Here is a 17,437-nt window from a genome sequence, read left to right on the forward strand (position 1 = left end):
GTTTTTCTTATTCCAAATGCATTCATTAAAGAATAAAAGAGGGTATGGAAAGGATGTTGGAGAGGACGATATTACATACAGTTCTTTTTTTAAGGGGCAATCCAACTATTTCATTCTATAGATATGACATAAAGTTGAATTAATATGGCATGTCACAATGTACTCACAATGTATTAAAAACTGTTTCAATTGTTTGACCAATACTAGGGAGTAAAAGTCAAGCGATCGTGCCATATGCTGGTTTAATCCCCACACTTTTAAGGCTGCTCATTTCTGAAGAACCCCTTTATTATTTCATTTCATTTGTATTTGTCTCGCTCATGGTACGCAAAACCAAATGTACAATAATTTCCAACAAAACATGTCTCTACAGACACACCATTGAGTGAAAAGGATCAGGGAGAAGAATAACATCTTATATGACCTGCCACAATTTTACACCAACCACCGAAATATACATTTGCTTGAGCTACTTATAAACTAGTGGAATTCCAAATCAAAACGTGACTGATTGCTTAGCCTTCAGTCTTGCTCTTTGCAACTTTCTCCAGAAGCATTCTCCACACACTGCACTTCCTTAGGCCTTGAAAGTGACAATTCACATACTTGTTAATTAGTATAGGATGTGCTCCATGATGTGAAGAAGACACGCAGTAGTATTGATATACATAATGTTTGGTACCACAGCCACCATGGTCGTATAAGACCGGGTCTTGTATTTATTAAACAACTGTATACCTGACTATTAGTTCCTGTTACATATTTGCCAAATTGAAATGGTAATGAATTTGCAAAAATGGGGAAAAGATAGAAACCTCTGAAAACGTCTTGGAGAGGTTACCTCCCCAAAGGTTCCCGAATTCAACTTGTTCAAAACAAAATCAACATTTAATCTGATTACTTCTAAGAATAGAACTTTAAACATTGTCAAACCATTTGGAAGATGTGTGACTTTTTGAATCAATCAATTGACTTGACTTGTCGGAATTAGTCATTTTTAGGAGCTTGATTCAGAAAATAGAGGAAAAGAAATGTGGGCCATTCTTCACTACAGCCCAAATATTCCATCAATATTCATTCAACTATCAAAAAGTTGCAGCACTTTGTTCTATGCCATAGTTCAATTTATACTTTGTTGAAAGTTGTTCTTTGTTGTCAGTGAAGTTGAGTAGCAGTGTAATAAAATCCTTTGACAGTATGTTTCCCCGGAGATGTGAAGAAAAGGTAACAGGTGGCTTTGATTAAAATGTGTGCGGTAAACAACAACGTGTTTTCAAAAGAAAGTAACATCAACAAACTATTCTGAGCAAGCCGTAATGATGCCAAGGCATTGTTTATGTTCATACATTTATTTCAATGTCAGAATATCATTTCATAACAGCGTGAACTCGTTCTGTGTTTTATCTCTACCACATCCTCCGCCTTGCTGCTATCCCCTACAGTAAAAGGGCTGGGAAGAGTGGGTGGACACTCCAAAAGGCTTCTAACAGTTCAAAGTGTCTTTTATAAAACAGAAGAGCTCGTAGTCTTGTGCGAGGGGGGTTGTGTGCCCTCGTTCCACCTGAGACTACAACTGAGGAACCTGGGTCATTTGAGCAAAATAGATGAAACGTTTTCCTGCTAAAACGAAGCACAGGGGATGAGTCACATATCCAGAATAAAACATGAGATGGGTCTTGCAAAGGGAAAGCTATCTCTTTCAAAAGTTTTCGGCCCCAGTGAATATGCATATGCGATATATTTAGTTGTAAAGTTGGCTGTGTTGTCTATTGCTTAAACTTTTCAGACCTAGGACCGTTGGGACCAGGAAACTCATTATTTGATCCAGAGACTAATGGATGGAATAAACCCAAATAATAAGAAGGCAGTTGGGGGAAGTCAGTACTTTTATCAATGGCTTTTATCCTGACCTTGACAGGTTGGATGATTCTTAGGTGGGTCACAGAGATATCTTAGTATTCACTGGGTCGTGGTCTAAACTGGGTTACCAGCCTGTTTTTGGTTCCCACATGACATGAGCACTGTGTCATTTTCTACTCACAAGATGAAACAAAATTCATCAAATTTTGATCCTGCGGGCTGAAAAAAATAGAACAGTGACATATTTAGTGAGGCCAATATGAAGAGCTTCTCTTTATCTGTCTTGTATCTTCTGTGTCACCCTCAGAAATACACGCACACAGTATGAGTAGAGGCTCCTATCGATCCACCAGCTGATGCTTATCGGCTATCCTCCTCTTTGACCATCCAGACCTGATAACATCTAGATAGACGCACAATCACACTTGGTCATCAGTGATATCACACAGGGTAATGCGACTCTAATGGAGACATGTGGGATGAAGAGCTCTAGAAGTGGTGCGATTGGAGGTTTTTCTCCCAGTAGGCGTCTTTTACGAGGCTTGATTGCCTACTACAAAGTTGATCCGTACGACAAATCCAGACATGGCTCAAATAATATTGTAACTTGTGTTAATGCCCCTACGACATGGAAGTTATGTTTTTTTAGCATCATTTTAGCTATCTGCTGTTTTGCGGAACAACTCCTGGCCCAGTTTTAATGGAACTTTGCTAAGAGAGAACCCAATGCATTTTAGAGCTGAGATACACCAATCATTGTTTTATTGTGTTAATGTTAAGCCCCAAGGACCCCCTCCGCGGGTCCTTTTTAAAAAATGTTCACGACACTGTGTCTCAGGGGATCTTAATATTTAAGAACCTATTAATGTGTTAGACCAGATTAACGGGAATAATCTCAGCTAACTGACGATACAAACTATTTTTACCAAAACAAAACACAAGTCTCATAAGAAGTATCTAAATGACCCCTGAGCAAAAAATGCTAACACACTTTGGCACAGAACTCAAGATAAAAGATACCCTTATTACTTATTGTAGCTTCACATACAAGATATCCGATTAAAGCTGAGGTTCCACAGATTATTTAGGTATATATATCATCACTGAGTGATCCGAACTCGCGACAGGGGAAGCAAACACAGACATCACAACACGTACCTTTACGTAGCTTTTACGGGAGATCCTCTCACCGTAGCTGTCAATCTGATCAAAAGACTACGCGGCTGAATCTGTTAATCCATAGGTTGATAATGTTTCTGGGTAATATATTTTTTTATTTATAATTAGGGATGCACGATATTGGTTTTTTGAAACCGATACCGATAACTTCCTGCTTCTCAAGACCGATACCGATAACCGATAATAATATAATATATATATATATTAAATGTACCTGTAGTCTTTTTTAACCTGGTGGTTAAAAAAGACTAGTAGTGAGCAAATGACAAGAGCATTACTACTATGAACAAAACTAACCCTGGGGTCGTCTCTGGCAAACGTCTTGCCTTTTTCAAAAGCCTCGTCGATAGGTAAAAGCCCCGGTGCCTTTGCAGCTGGCTTTGGATTCGCCGCTAGTTTAGCAGCGCAGGCGTCTTCGTACGCTTTTAACACACCATCGTAGTGATGCCGATGTTTCAGGTGACTAATCAGGCTGGAAGTATTATAGCTCGTTGCCTTTTTCCCTCCTCGTGGAACTTCTGCATTGCATTTGTTAATACAAATAGCAAGCGAACTATCTAACTCTGAAACTTTGAAATAGTCCCATACTACCGACGACATGTTTGTTTACTGTCCTGGCTTCACGGCCGCACACCATTTACGTCACAGCCAGGCATGAGTTAGGGAGCGCTGGATTTGTGAAAAACTCCCCTCTTCCTAAACCACTATACCACAGTACTGGCAAAACGGGAGGAGCCGAGGGAAAAACAAGCGCCCCTCATCCCAATCCACCCACACCGCAGTATTTTTTTCTTTTTTGTACCCAAAAAATATATTGTATATTATCGGGGCTATTAATACTTTTATCGGGTTTATCGGGATGACGTCATAATTCCTAATATCGGACCGATAATTATCGTGCACCACTATTTATAATCCATAATTCCATTTTTATGTAAAAATCGGAGTAAAAGTTAGCTGCTAATGGTAGCCACCAGAGTTATCGCAGCTTCCAGTTTTGGCTATGCGGCAGTCTCACACACACACATTACCAAATAAGGAGTATGTGGGAGTTCCCCTCGATTCCATTGGCTCTGACGGTTAGAAAGAGATGGCAATCAGCAAAATCGAACAAGGGGGGCCAGAGATAGGTCAAATCCACCCAAATGACCCCAGAAGTGTTTTTTTGTGTGCTAAATCTCTCTAAAAAGGTCAAATTTCACTTGTTTCGCATCAATCTTGATTCAGGATACTTATTATATGTTGTAGTTTGGATTCCTAAAGCTTTTAGTCTACCATCCCATCATTTAAGGGTGGTTTTCACTATAAGTAAAACATTTTTTTTGGACGGACACAATCATTTAAATTTGTTTACTGTCAATCTGAATTTACTTTCAAATAAAAACATCTATATTGATTCTGACACTTCTACAACCAACTCACAGGTGTAACCTTGCTTTGAGAAAAAGGATTATTAATTTAACCCTTTTAGAAGGGAAGATATGGTCATTTGTTCTGGGAATGTCATTTTCGAGCCTGAGACCTGAAAAACAGGCTCGGGTTTAACAGGTCTTAACCTTGTTTGATAGGGCAAGGCCTTTGAAGACTCTTCTGTCCTCCGCATTTCCCACTACTTTTGATTTTCCAGTTTTAAGTGACATGTGGTCACGGTTTTGTAAGACACAAACTGTGATCCTAATAGCGTTGTTTCTGGACCCATGTTTTGGAGCTTTTTTGGTAATTAAGCTTAAATGACCAACTGTATAACCTGGTTTAAAGCCAATACAAACCTTAAAATGTCATGGTGCATGCTTTTTTAAACAGTGCTGCCACTGTAAGCAGTTTAACAGAAATACAACTGAATACAAATATATATTCTCTTTCATATATAGCATACATGATCCGTAACAGTCCTGGATAAGGTTTTATGTAATCTCTTCTTTACAAGAAAAATATATAGAGCAATCACATGTATTTAGTGCAGAGGAAGGAATACATTTGAAGACGTTGGTTTATTTGGAATCACAGAACACCAACTGTATTAGAATGAAAATGGCAAGTACTACAATAAGAGAAATATCAATGTTCGATTGTCAAAGGTCGCAAAAATCAAAACTCAGATGTTCTAAGTAACCCAATATGTAATCAATATCTGAACCAGAGAGCCTTTCATTTGATGAGCCTCTCTCAAAGGCTTGATAAAGGCCAAGAGGTCCTGCATTGCTGACACAGGAGGAACAGTGAACATGTACTGAACCAGTCTGCGAGTCGCACATAATCCACACATCAAACATTATTATTCGGCAGCAGCAAGGCCCACAAGAGTGTCGTAGCAAAACCTGGCTTCTGTGCTGACAGATATCAATGTGTGTCTAGCCTTCATGTGACCTCTCTTTTTACATAAAGACAACTACAGTATTGAGTACATTGGCAGCCACTAGGGAGGGTTTCTTATTGTATAGCATGTAGGAGCTGGAGTTCATTACTTGATAAAGCACTCTCCTTTTGACATTCTTTTCTAGGGGCTTATACAAGAGAGGCCCTGAGAGATAAGAAATAGTTGTTGATGAAGAGTAAAATAAATGGACTTAGATGAAATATGTGTCTGAATGGGAGAAAATGGTTGAGTAGATCTATATAGATACAGCTTTATGACCTGTCTGTGGGTTGATTGAAGGGAGGGATCTGTTGAGATTACTAGCACTGCACGTTATTGTGGAGTGTGTGTGTGTGTGTGTGTGTGTGTGTGTGTGTGTGTGTGTGTGTGTGTGTGTGTGTGTGTGTGTGTGTGTGTGTGTGTGTGTGTGTGTGTGTGTGTGTGTGTGTGTGTGTGTGTGTGTGTGTGTGTGTGTGTGTGTGTGTGTGTGTGTGTGTGTGTGTGTGTGTGTGTGTGTGTGTGTGTGTGTGTGTGTGTGTGTGTGTGTGTGTGTGTGTGTGTGTGTGTGTGTGTGTGTGTGTGTGTGTGTGTGTGTGTGTGTGTGTGTGTGTGTGTGTGATATTCTCTAAGGGCATTACTATATTAGTGTCTTAAACCGAGACATTGCTCAACAGATTACTCTTTCTCTCTCTCTCTCTCTCTCTCTCTCTCTCCTGGGAGATGCGGTCATCATATCAGGTCATTTTGTGTGTGTGTGTGCGCGAAACAGCCCTGGTCGATGGGGTCTTGCCCCCTCCTTTCGGAAATGGTTCATTGGACTGTAACGTTAATCTGTGGGGACCCTCTATACTGTGGTGACCCCCCCACTGGCACTCACACACACATAGACAAACACACACAGACTCCCTCATCCATCATACTCGGAGTCTGTCAGCGCCTCGCCTCATGGGTGACCGCCGTCAGCCAATCATAGCTCTCGCCTCATCTATGACATCACCGTACATATGATGTCTCCATCGCTATAGAAAGTAATTAGAAGTGAGGGAAAAGAAAGCTAACGTATAATATAATGACTTAAGGTGTGGCAGAGCTAAATATAATTTAAGTAAATGTCAGGGTTTTTTTCTGTCTTTCATCTCAGCCAAGCCAAAGTGTCAATATCATTCAACTTCATTAACTTACACTCCTGCCTACACATATGTGTTTTCATTATCCCTTCACAAACTCGTCTATCACATCATGTTCCAGCAGCCAACACAGGATGTACTGCACTGTAACGGAAAAGGAAGCGACATAGGAGAGGAAAAGTGAAGATGAACAAGCAGTAGCGGGAGTTTAAGGATGCAGGCATATTCCAAGCTAGAAAAATAGCAGATCAAATAGAAAGCAGAGGGTGGGAGGGAGGATCAGAGCATAGAGGTTAGAAAGATGTATGTAGAAACTGAAGAACGGAGCAGAGAACAGACAGTTTCTAAGAAAGCACTCCGTGGAATGAAATCAAGTGGAATGTGGTTGAGACGGCTGGTTCATGGTACACCTTGTGTTTGAGAGTATACAGCAGTGTATAGATGTACATCATGTACACACACAGTACACTCCCTGACATCTGAGAGTCCTAAAGAAGCCCAAACTCTGCATTTTAGAAACAACGTTATTTTGCATTTCCTTAGACCGGTCTCAAGCGAACTTGACCAATAACTTGATTTGAACCGTTTCTGTCTGTACCGTTTAAATATCTCGTTTGACTAAGTCTTAGTTATGGAATTGCTTCCACCCACGCTATGTGAACTACTTTTTGCTAACAACATCAGAATACGATGAGTTACGTTTTAATAATGGGAAATTGCGCTACCTTTCATCCGTAAGTGAAGGCGCACAACTATGATTATTAGGGTTGGGTACCGAGAACCGGTTCCGGTTCGGAACCGGTTCCAACATTTCGATTCCAACGGCATCATTTAGAAATGTGAATTTCGGTTCCGCTTTTCGATTCCTGAGGAAATGTTTCTCGCCGCTCTCCGTAGCCTACTGCATGACTGCAGCGGGGCGGGACATTTCCTACAGTGTAACCTGAGACCAGGGCCTGCCCGTTGCACTGGCGTTATAGATGTTCGCCTAGGGCGCCAGATCTGTGGAGGCGCTGCGCTGCCAGCTCTGGGAGAAAAAAAAAATGTTTTGACCGTTGGTGCTCATCCTAATTTTCGGCCTTGATGTAACAACATTCATAATTAAGTAAATGTAACACCCTTTTCACCCCGGCTACACGTTTCATTTGCCCTGTACGATGGGCGCTGCAAGTGATTAAAATGGGGGATGTTGGCTTATCTGGCAACCGCAGCTCACAGCCAAAGTGCGAGTGAGCTAGGGAGAAAGGGAGGGCGCTGTTGTTATTAACATCTGGTGCTAGCTGCTCTGACGGATATAAGAAGAAGATGTTTCTACAATGAGGTGGAGGGAGAGTCCTCTCCAGTCATACTGAGAGGCTGATAACTACAGCTCAGTGAGGTAAAGGACTCTGAGGGTTTAAATAGTTCACTTTAGTCTAAGTTATCTCAAACGTTTTGATCACAATTTATGTAAACACATATTTCCAAGGCACTCTTTTATAATGATTGGGATAAAACAGGTTTGAAATCATTCCAATGTATACTATAGGACAGTAAACCAGACACATCGTTTTAAACTGGAGAGATAAAAACATATGCATAAATAAAATAGTAAAATAAGATATGAATGAACAACAAAAATAAAATGCGTTACATGTAGGCTATTTGTTATTTAATTATTAAAATGTAAACCGATCTTTTTTATATGGGTGTTTAGAGTTGTACCCCCTAGATCTAGTCTCTAGTAATTCTGCTTAAAGTGCACCAGATTGAAGCATTTTACTTCAAAATGTTCAAACATTTCTTCCCGGTATGCCTGAGAAGGCAGATATGCTTGTTTTTCTCAACAAGAACTGTTTTTAAAAGTTGGACTGTTGCACTGTTGTAGCTTCAGTGGTTCTCAGGTTAAAGTTACATAGCAGTGAATATAAACAGACTGATTAATGTGAATATTACTTTAAACTAACCTGTGTAAAAGTTTCTCGAATAAATGTAATTTTTTTGGTGGAAGAAGCATGTATCATTTTTTTACCCTGCCCCTCAAATAATCGGAATCGAGAACCGTTAAGAACCGGAATCGAAAAGTAGAATCGGAATCGTGGAAATTCAAACGATACCCAACCCTAATGATTATGCATGTCCACAATCTAGTGTAGATAACATTAGGTTACATATACTGTATTGATCACACTTTGATTCTTCTCTTCTGCTCACTATCGAGGCGCTGTTGATTATAAAGGGTATGGCACATTAGCAAGGGATTGCTTTTGGACAGAGCCATGGTGTGGCTAAAGGGGTCTTTCATTAAGCTCTTAACTGGAGTATAACCTACTTAATATCACAGTTGACAACATTGCTCTAAAGTCAGTTCAGTCTGAAGATTCCATTTTAAAGAGTTGTCTGTAGTTGGACTGAAAATCATACCAACCAAACCAATCACACTCGGACACGGACATTGCTTCACTTGTGCAGAGGAAACATACGAGTTGTGAGGAGAGTTGACCTGCTTGGATTACGGATAAAGTAGACATTGTCCAATTATCTTTTCAAAGTAGCCACCATATGAATAACCCAATTGAGGATGTATCACTCGGTTCACAACGATGTAGCCTAGGGGCCCGGAGAGAGACCTGGAGACTCGACACTGGCAATATGGAAGACAAACTAATTCTTACCTCCAAACCTTTGATCACAGCGCCTGTGTATTTGGCCTTAAGGCTATAGTGTTAAACACTCCACAGACCGAGCACTGCACTGGCTTACTGCACAGAGGGCAAGGTGTGTGTGTGTGTGTGTGTGTGTGTGTGTGTGTGTGTGTGTGTGTGTGTGTGTGTGTGTGTGTGTGTGTGTGTGTGTGTGTGTGTGTGTGTGTGTGTGTGTGTGTGTGTGTGTGTGTGTGTGTGTGTGTGTGTGTGTGTGTGTGTGTGTGTGTGTGTGTGTGTGTGTGTGTGTGTGTGTGGTGTGTGTGTGTGTGTGTGTGTGTGTGTGTGTGTGTGTGTGTGTGTGTGTGTGTGTGTGTGTGTGTGTGTGTGTGAGCACATCATGCAGTGGGGAGCAGCATGTGCAGCAGAGAGGCACAGATGTGAAGTGGTCTCATTGTGTGTGGCAGGACTTCCATGCCACAATTGGAGCAGATGCTTGAGCCAGTCCCTCCAACATTAACATAGACATACTTCAGACTGGATACTCTACCACTTGTCGGGGTATCCGCTCACACACACTCTTTTTTTCCCATGTTCCCTTTCCGGGCTTCTTTAGCCCTGTTTTCCAATTTGATTAGAGGCTAGAAGCAGTTCATTAGCGGCCTGTCACCATCTGTGAATACTTTAAACTTTGACTGTCAGCCTCACTAATTGACAATCTGCTTTGCTGGCATTGATTTGATCTCCTCTCTGTCTCTCTTTCAACACTTCTTTCCTCCTGCTTCCTTTCCTAGTACTGCTCTCTTACTACTACACAGCCACACTCATATCATGTTGGATGATCTGTTGTGTTGTGCTGCCAACTGGGAAACACCTGTTCATCCCAACCATACTGATAATTACAAGTAGTAGTGTGCGTATTGCTCAACTTTACTAATGTGGGGACAGAAATCTACCTTTTTAAAATGACAATGCATATTTGTTGACTTTAACTTAAGAATAGTTTGAAGGTGTGTTGCTAATGTCACATGTTTTGGCCACTAGGGGGCAGCAGAAACAATTGGAAAACGCAACACTGACATATTAGAATCTTTAATATCTCCTTACCTCATTTGGAAAAGGGCCAGAACAAAGATCTGACAATTAATTAGCAAGTAGCTCAATGCTATACTGGTTTGATGCTGCTACTGCCACACTTCCAATTACACTTAGTTATTTGATCCGTCTTTGATCTAAACAATGATAAGATACAAAGAGAAATGATAGAACCTAAAGCAGATTCATGGATTTTTTTTCTCCTTTCAGAGAGTACATAAATCCTGCATCTCTATGGAAAGAAACATGGATAGGGGGCAACACAAACATATGTAGTGTAGTATTACAAAGTTAAAATGACACAAATGATAACAAATATTGAATGTGTCCACCAAACAACGAGGTGAAAGGGGGCTCCACACGCTTAACATTGAACACTTGATGTCCTCTCGTCTCTGCTACATTTAAACAGCCTGCACTTATCAACGTTTCACAGGTGTTTGGTCACCTGACTGCTGGATTGACAGTAGCTCACTAGCTACTTTAACTGACAGAAGTGTTCGTTGCAAATCAATCCTGAGAAGAGTGTATAGAAGCCACAAATCAATCATTCAACGGTCCATCATTTTTGGCCATTCAAATGTTTGGCAATTTGGTGATTTCTAACAGAAAACAAGCCTTTAAGTTTAAACCCATCAGCGGTCGTTGAGGTTCAGAGAATTTGAAGATTTGACTTGATCTTATTTTCTGTATCAGAAAGTTATCGTCTTCTGTATCGTCTTAGATCTTAAAATATACTTCATTAGAGATGAAAAACACTTTTTAGAATGCTCCCTGTGTCTTATCTCCAAATATTCACATGTTTGACTTGTCCACCCTGCACCTCCCATATGCTCTCTGGCTGTGGGAGTGGGCTGTAGGGTGGTGAGGGGAGCAGAGGAGTCTCTCAGTGCCATTACGTCCACACCCCTGTCTCCCCTCTGCATCTTCTCAGCCATTCCCAGGCCAATCTGCAAGTCATTACCGATGCTCCATTAGACAGTGCCTCTGCACCGAGCACGCTCAAATTGAGATGACTCTGCAGAGTGCGAGGCTGCTGCTGCTGCTGCGCTTTTTACTTTGGATATAAGTCCCTGATTAAATACAATGCAGCTCCCACGGATGTATCATTGCAGATGCAAACATGTGCTATCCTAATGGGGAAATTACAGTTTGCCTAATGGTGCTTTAAGTCGAATTCAACCCAATTTACAAATTCTAGTTTGGTATGTGTACGGCCTTTATGATTGTTTACCGCATCTCCAGATGAATACCAAACACACATTAGTGGATATAACTTGTTGAGTGGTAATTTGATTATATTTGCGAAGCCCTTTCTGAACCACTTACAAGGTAAAATGTAATCAAGTCACCGCCTCCTTTTAGTCTTAAATAGGCTCATGTTAATTGTCTACAAATGTAACGTCCCAAAGTTCCCTCCAGGGGGAGTTCCTCTCCCAGCTGACCAATCAGAGCAGACTGGGCTCTGGTTTCAGACAGAGGGTGAAAAGAGGTGCTGCAGCACAGGCAGTATGAGAAAAGAAAGCGCTTTTTGAACATTAAAGCACGGAGACATGTCCCAGTGGAGACACTAATACACATTAGCATAATAGCTCCCCTTCAGAAAAAACATTATTCTACAATGACTCAAGTCAATTGTTCTAATTATATATTATTTATCAATAATAAAGGTGTAAAATCAATAGGGAGAGAGTTCCATAGTGTTGGAGCATGGATTCCAGACGAAAGCTAAATGTCGTTTTCTGATTTACTTTGGGATGAGAGAACGCTTTGAGGACTCAGTGATGTTCCTTCATTAACACGGTGCAAAGCTTCTGTTCTTGCCACGTTTGTATTGATTGAGGGGCATCAAGAAAGCGCTGAATGGAAGCGCTGACCCCTCACGCATCGCCCCCTCTAATCCCTCAGACTGTAGCTGTTTTACAACACTGCACGTAGACTTAACACCGCTGCCTCAGGCTCTCGTCTTTTTGTACAGAAACAAAGAATTAGAATATACTTTAGGGAATTAATTTAGGCAAAACTGCCTCATTAATACTGGGAAGGGTTTGATTCCAAAATGGCTTGTACTCGTTTTGACAAGTAATGCCACGTTCAATATTCAGTTGTTCACAAAGAAGACGAGTTGATCCTCAGGAGTGCTGATCGTGTGTAAGTGGAGGCTTTAGGAAGCTTGATTCTTCCAACATGAGAACAAAGGTGCTACAATTCATTTAGAAACTTGTAGTGTGATGTTCTTGGCAAGACAAATATTCAGAGGCTATTATGTGCATACGGTTGTTCTGTAATGCCATACTACACATTCAATAACTTGTCAGTACAACTAAATAGCCTTTTTTAATGTACACTATTGTAGAACGTGAGATTCTAAGTAATTTGATATCATATATAAAGTCTAGTAATATCATACTCATAATCTTTAGAATCATAAAGAAAGTCTAATGGCTATACAACAATTATGAAATGATGATAACACAGAATCCATGTCGAAATACACACAGCTCATATCCACAGACAATGCCTTAGAGCAGGCTGTACCCTTGTTACTTTGTGATGTCACAATGATACTTATAATAATAATAATACATTTTATTTTTAGGCGCCTTTCATGACACCCAAGGACACCGTACAATTTAAAAAAAAATAAAATAAAAAATAACTAAATAAAAAATAAATAAAATAAAAGCTAAGAGGCAACAGAACAAGATAAAAACACAAACAGGAAATCATGGAGGAGACAGTCAAGTGGACACAAATGAAACATATAATGGGGAGCACTACAGTGAGTAAGCAGATTTGAACAGGTGGGTTTTTAATTGGGATTTGAATAAGGTGATTGTGTCTGACTGTCGGATGTGCGGGGGGAGGGAGTTCCAGAGTCTGGGAGCAGTGCAGCTAAAAGCCCGAGCACCCATGGTGACGAGGCGTGGGGTGGGGACGGTCAGCAGACCAGCAGAGGAGGAGCGGAGGGACCGAGAGGGTGTACTCCTGAAGAAGGTCAGCCAGATAGGGGGGGGCAGGTTATGTAGGGCTTTGTAAGTGAGCAGTAGGTTTTTGAAGTTGATACGGGATTGAACAGGGAGCCAGTGGAGTTGGATGAGGATGGGGGGGATGTGTTCTGAGGCCTTGGTGCCGGTGATGATCCGGGCTGCGGAGTTCTGTATGATTTGTAGTTTATTGATGAGCTTGGTGGGTATGCCTGAGAGGATGGCGTTACAGTAGTCGATGCGGGACGTGACAAATGCATTGACCAGGACTTCAGTGTTCGATTGAGAAAGGGATGGGCGGAGTCTGGAGATGTTGCGTATGTGGAAGAAGGCAGTCCGGGTGATGTTATTTACTTATAGTGGTAACAGTGCTGTTACAGTAATGCTTTCTTAAAGAAACAGGCGCAAAGCAACACGTGTTTCAGACCCAGGGGTTAACAAGGATATATATTCAGGCACAGTGCATGTGAAAGTATTTTGATGCAACTAAAAATGAAGAAACCTAAAACGCAGAATGATTTTCCCCTTTAATGTATTTTACAGGGAATATGACTGGTTTGAATGCAGATGTTACTCTTATAGAGCAGCATATACATTATGATAAATAGTCTTTTTAAAGGTACCTGATTTGTAAGCAGTTTTATTACATGGCTTAGTTGAATACTCAATTGGTCAATTCAGAACACGTGACATGTTGTTAATCCAGAACAGACAGACCGCTGTCAAGGATTTATTGACCGTTGCTAAGGACACAAAAGAAAGAAAAGAAGTTTGGTCGAGTTAACTGTATACAGTTTGGCTGAAAAGCAAACTGCATGCAAGACGTGTCGGGCTCCTGATCTGCCTGTCGGGTGTTCGCCTCGCTGCACATCATCCCTTAGCTATGTAAAGCAGGGGTCTCAAACTCAAGGCCCGGGGGCCAAATCCGGCCCGCGGCTTCATTTTATGTGGCCCCGCAAGAGCTTGCAAAGAATATAATACGTTTATTATATGGTTACATGACACTTTACAGAAGCAGGTTGCCCATAAACTACATGTCCCACAATGCATCTCGTTTTGTGACATGCGCATTGAAGAGACTTACAATTATTTGCCCTGGACTTCTGCTTTCAGACGTAGTTAATTACTAAGTTATTATCCTATCCGATAATAATCCAATTCAGAGGCAATAATGTAATATAGTACATTTTTTTATATATATATTATATATTTATATAGTTACAACCGGCCCTTTGAGTGCAACCTATATGCGAATGTGGCCCGCGATGAAATTGAGTTTGACACCCCTGATGTAAAGGCTTTAAAATGATCAAAAAGCCCAATTCATGGAGAAAGGCGCACAGCCCGTATTCACTAACTGTGCCCTTTGCACTTCCTTAAGATTGTAATGTCACTACTTCATATATAAAATAAGATTGTGCTGTTGTATGTAAGTATGTCAAACTGGTTTATAGGAACCACGAAGAAGATGCATGACACGCCCCTTCCTCTGTACTTTACCTGTGTACGGTCTGTATTCATTGCAGCTGGCTGCAGCAGCAGCTCCATCACATCACCTCCACTCAGATCTGCATCCCACTGAGAACATCTGCTCTCGTTTCTAGTCACATCTCAATATCTGTATTCATATGTTTCTCATCTGCAGGAGTGCCCTCAGATCCTGCCCTCGACTCAGATATATATCCCTGCTGGAGTCATGCGGCCCATCACCCTGCTGGCCCAGAACCTTCCTCAGCCTCAGTCCGGACAGAGGAACTACGAGTGCATCTTCCACATCCAGGGCAGCACACACAGCGTCCCCGCGCTCCGGTTCAACAGCAGCAGCATCCAGTGTCAGAAGACCACGGTAAGCCTCAAAGAAAACAACTCCACACCCCCTCGAATCCCCCGCAGTGTCTGTTGACTTGATAAATGTGGATGTATGTTGGCCAAGGGGCCTGCTATTGCCTGATTACCATCTCAGCCAATCCTAAGAAAATGTCCTACTGCGTTATCCAACCCCCGCTGTGTAATCTGGATCCATTCAGGACTGCATACTGGTTTAACCATGTGTAGACTTCACAGACTGTTGGTGGCTGTGTGAGAGCAGCGGTGATAGACTTGAAGCTGAGGCGTACGGCCACAGGGACTGAGTGTCGCGAAGCCGCTCTCTCTTCATTCCCACCCTTAAATCCTGCGTCTCAGCCCTCAGTCAAACTGTCACCGCTAATGGGGGGCGACCGTTTCAGCAAGATAATTTCCTCAGCCCCAATCAGGGCACGAAGCAGAGGGGAGGCATTTTAACGACACCAATTATGAGTTACTTAACGAGACATATGATTAACATGCACACCGCAGCTCTCGGCGATACGTCCAACAGCGTTTCCCTCGCCGTTAAAAGCCATCAGGAGCCAGTGTGTGGCTCCGGCAGCCTTTCCTTCAGCCTGTCAAACACTTGTCAGGGGCCCCGGGTCATTTATCCGGCTGCCGCCTTACCGCTGATCTGTGCGGCTGCTCGCTGTTTTTGATCTCAGTCAAAGGGAAAGGATGAGCCTCGGCGTTGTGATCCGGGAAGTCGCTCTGTCTCTGATGTTGGATGGTGACACAAACAGTAGCTCTGGGGCACAGTATTGAAGTTACGTTCCAGATCGTGATGATGGCTCCTATGGTTCTTTTGTGTTTTGGAAAGGTACACTGTGCCAATCATTCGCTTGTGTCTCTGTAATTGCTTCATGCAAGTGAGTGTTCTTTTCGATTTTTACTTTATGGGTTGTTATTAGCCGTGTGTGTCAGATTTCTCCTCAGTGACCTGACTACGTGAACGCCTGGTGGATAGAGGGACAGCTGCAAAGAACGTAATTGCTGAACATCAAGATGAATATGTGAATAATTTGGTCAAAGTTAGACTGCCAATTATTTTAAAGCAGAGGTTCTCAAAGTGCGGCACGCGGGCCAATGGCGGCCCTCGGAAATGTTTATGGCGGCCCGAGATAGTTAATGTGACACGCTGAAATGCATGCGTTATATTTTAATCCTCCATGGTTGTATCTAGTAAGAATTAGAATGGAATTTAAGAATGGTAAAACTGCGCCCCCCGGGTTGTCATTCCTAAATTATGAATGACAGCTTGTGGAAAGTTTGCTAGACTACTGGTTGCATGGCAACTAGGCATCTCGCGAGTTGCGGTAATTGGTTAGTACAATAAAGAAAGGATTTGTTTTGGAATTATTTTGTGTTCTGTTTTTTCTTGGGCGGCCCTCAATCCAATATTGGGTACCTAAATTGGCCCTCACTCATCAAAACGTTGAGAACCCCTGTTTTAAAGGAACTGTGGCTTTTAATTTCGTTCTCTCCCACACACTCCTCCCCCCCCCTGCCTGAAATTATTGCATTGGACACATGTGTTTACTTCTGTAACATAGTGACATCTCTCTGTAACACCCACACTTCTATTGGCTAGCACTCCAACACATTGTTAGTTATAGGCTAAGGAGCGGAACATCTCTTAGCGCTTGACCGATCACAACAGAGCCGGGTGTTAGACAAAGAAATACCTCTTTGATCATTAGAGCATATAAACATGTCACAGTATACACACACAATGTGAACCTGGAAATTAGCATAATAAGGACCAGTGTTTCCCCTACCATTGTCTTGGAGGGGCGCTGCACCCACCAACGGAGCCCCGCGCCCCCCTGAAATTCAAATTGCAACTAATCTATATCTACGGTCACTTTTCACATTGAACATGTGCTCTTTTATTAAATACACTAAATGCTTTCATTTTAAGTTGTGAGTTTAGTGTTTCTGACCCTAAGAAACACTGATGCATTAATCAATAACAATAGTCCACAGCTCCTCTCTCTGCTGCTCCAGAGGATTTAAAAATAAATATATCACAACTCTCAGTTCAAAACATTAGAAAAAAGTCGTTATCTTACTATGCATGTTGCTTCTTGAAACGTGCAGAGGACGTGGAAGGGGCTCAAATGCATGAAAGGGCACATTTGCGATCTTTGCGACTTTTTTCTCCCGGTCTGTATCTCACACACAGATTCATGACAGTTATTTAAAAATAAATGTAAATAAATAAAGTGTATTTTTGTTAATTCTCCTCACATGACATCTCAACTTGTACCTAACCCTCTGACTGACGGAAGCTCTGCTGACAGAGATGCACTTTCTCTCTGGTTTATTTCTTTACCGCGAATCACCCAATTCGGGAGCCCTTCT

The 17,437-nt window shown here is 41.7% G+C and overlaps 1 protein-coding gene across 2 annotated transcripts in view; it reads left to right on the forward strand.

Moving 5' to 3' along the window:
- plxna1a (plexin A1a) overlaps positions 1 to 17,437 on the forward strand; it is a 320,685-nt gene that overhangs the window by 197,828 nt on the left and 105,420 nt on the right. For both annotated transcript variants that reach the window (XM_034086873.1, XM_034086874.1), the window contains exon 10: positions 14,871 to 15,071. In XM_034086873.1, coding sequence (XP_033942764.1) covers positions 14,871 to 15,071 — 201 coding nt within the window. The remainder of the gene's footprint in view (positions 1 to 14,870; positions 15,072 to 17,437) is intronic.

The sequence above is a fragment of the Pseudochaenichthys georgianus genome, chromosome 7 (genome assembly GCF_902827115.2).
Source record: "Pseudochaenichthys georgianus chromosome 7, fPseGeo1.2, whole genome shotgun sequence".
NCBI lineage: Eukaryota > Metazoa > Chordata > Actinopteri > Perciformes > Channichthyidae > Pseudochaenichthys > Pseudochaenichthys georgianus.